Source organism: Montipora capricornis, unplaced genomic scaffold, assembly GCF_036669925.1.
Source record: "Montipora capricornis isolate CH-2021 unplaced genomic scaffold, ASM3666992v2 scaffold_332, whole genome shotgun sequence".
NCBI lineage: Eukaryota > Metazoa > Cnidaria > Anthozoa > Scleractinia > Acroporidae > Montipora > Montipora capricornis.
The window spans coordinates 27,501-30,000 of record NW_027180070.1 but is presented as its reverse complement, the minus strand read 5'-3'; the positions used below and the strand labels follow the sequence as shown (position 1 = coordinate 30,000).

The window sequence follows — 2,500 nt, the reverse complement described above, 5'->3', positions numbered from 1 at the left end:
TTCGACCATGGAATCGCTCTGAAGAATAGGCTGAAGTGTAAAGGTCGATTTTCCATATATCTTTTTAAAGGGAGCCTCCACTCTTGCTACAGAAGAACTATAAACCGAAGGAAACAATGTCTCGAAACAAATTTGTTCGCAATTTGTTCTAAAACAGTGTTTATATCAAGAAAAGTGAATTTTAAAATCGCTTATTTTCACTTTCAAATTTCGCGGACGCCGCCATCTTGAATAATTGTGACGTGTTACGATTTCCCTATTGTTCTAACACAAAGCCCTTTTGTCTAATAACAATGGGGCAACCGTAACACGTCACAATTATTCAAGATGGCGGCGCCCGCGAAATTTGAAAACAAAAACAAGCGATTCTAAAACTTATTTATTTCGGATACAAAGGCTTTCTTTGAACAAAAAATTAGATAGATTTGACTGTAAAGGTTATTTCCTGTGATTTAAAGTTACTTTTTTGTAGAGGTGGAGGTTTCCTTTAAAGCCTGCGAGCAGACTCACTTGTCTGGGATATCGAGCCAGAATTTTGGTAGCGTACCCAACAGCGCGCGTGAAGAATGGAGCGCATACAGGGAAATCATCAGTTAAGCTTAAAGGTTCTTCTCGCGCGTTGGTGGCTGTGCCGCCAAAATAGTCTCTCGATATCCCAAACAAGCGAGCCTGCTCGCAGGCTAATCTTTTTATTGCCGTACCAGTTATGAAGCTGTTTTTGGGACATCCAAAATTGAATTTGGCCTGATAGGGAGATGACCATTGACATATCTTGACAGGCTTGCTTTTACCACACTTTATACGCCAGAACCGATCACCCAATGATTGACGATATGAAGTGTAAATGAACACCACTGATTGACCTGATTGAATAGAGGTAGAAAAACAATTTGATTCAAGCCACAATTTGTTAATGTATCTTTTACTTTAGACTCTCTTCAGAGAGAATATAGAGTATACAACTGCGGAAATGAAACCCGAGTAGTTGATGTGAAGAAGCCTCAGCTGAAAAAACCCTGACTTGAACTGGACTCGAACCCATGACCGCGCGATTGTCCTGCACTGCTCTACCAAATGAGCTATCAAGCCACCTGGGAACTAGCTGTTCCACACATGTCGTAAGAGTTGGAAGTACTAACCCAGATACATTGGAGGAGACAACGTTACAGAACCGAATGAAGGGGTAGTTTCTAAAGAAACTGTGGTGCTGCGTCGGTGGGGAAGTAGTATACAAAAATTTGGTTTTATCAACGGAGTTGATAATGTAAATTAGCCACCGTACAGAGATTCTAAAAGCTGACGTTTCGAGCGTTAGGCCTTCGTCAGAGCGAATCGAGGGATTATGGGTTACGTGTAGTTTTTATAGTAGAGTAGTATAGTATAGTAGTATAGTAGAGTAGCGTTAAAACTAGTTCGGCAAGGCGGAGGAGCGTTTCCGAGCTAGGTTCTTTGACAGTGCGTTGATCGAAAAAGTGTTTAAGTGCTTGAAGACCTTCGCTATTAGGAATGACTGTGTATAGAGATGTAATGTCCATTGTGAAAATAAGTTTGTCTTGGCCGGAGAAAACCAATTCACAATTTACAGAACCAATTCACGATTCGACCGAAATAAGACACTTTTATAGCCGGCCAGTATGTGGCACACTTCTCTGCGTGGCAGACGTTCGAAGCTTAAGAGAATCGGCGAGAAGGAACTTAGACGCTTATTGAGAACGAAAAAGACACACTTGCACGTGAATGACGACCTGGTGTGTCATTCCGGCTGGTCTTTCATATACCGGATCTGAAACAATTAATGTCCATAAAACAAAAGAAGAAAGCAAACATAACAATATCCAAGAGAAAATGAGGGGACAGAGAGGGAGGCTCCCGGTCCAGCCCTTGGGATATGTCATGTCCACGAAAGTTATTTTTAGACGAGCGGAAGTCTTCCGAGACGTCCGCATGCAGGCCAACCTCGGTCCGATGTTTGAAAGAAAATAAATATTCATCAGCCTTCCACGTGCGCCGTCATTTTCTCTTTTCACTAAGAACCTGAGAGCGAGGCAAGACTGCATGCGGACGTCTCGGAAGACAGACTTCCGCTAGAACAAAGACTTCCGCTCGTCTAAAGATAACTTTCGTGGACATAACATATCCCGGCCAACGCGCTGAGCCTCCCTCTCTGTCCCCTCATTTTCTCTTGCAATATCTAATTAGCAAGGCCTAATCGGAATAACAATGATTCTTTTGTCCTCCGCCATTTTAGTCCGGTATAGGAAAAGTCTACCCGTCATTCCCCTTCTCATCCATCATCCAAATTCCATCGCACCGACCCCACCCCCCCCCCCCCCCTTCCTTCTTCCCCCCTCCAACTCCTTTTCGAAAGCCTGCCACGCAAGCTGTTCCTTAATTGGAGGAAAAAGTAGGTGCATATATTTGGGGGCCAAAGATAAGATGTGATGTTCAATCGTTTTTCACGGTTTTTAAAATCGTCTTTAGAACTGAATTATGACAAGTT

The 2,500-nt window shown here is 42.9% G+C and overlaps 1 protein-coding gene across 1 annotated transcript in view; it reads right to left on the bottom strand.

The window, feature by feature from the left end:
• The window catches only part of LOC138035244 (uncharacterized), a 9,250-nt gene that overhangs the window by 4,937 nt on the left and 1,813 nt on the right, over nucleotides 1-2,500 (bottom strand). Inside the window, exon 3 of the mRNA XM_068882056.1 lies at nucleotides 702-863. Coding sequence (XP_068738157.1) covers nucleotides 702-863 — 162 coding nt within the window. The remainder of the gene's footprint in view (nucleotides 1-701; nucleotides 864-2,500) is intronic.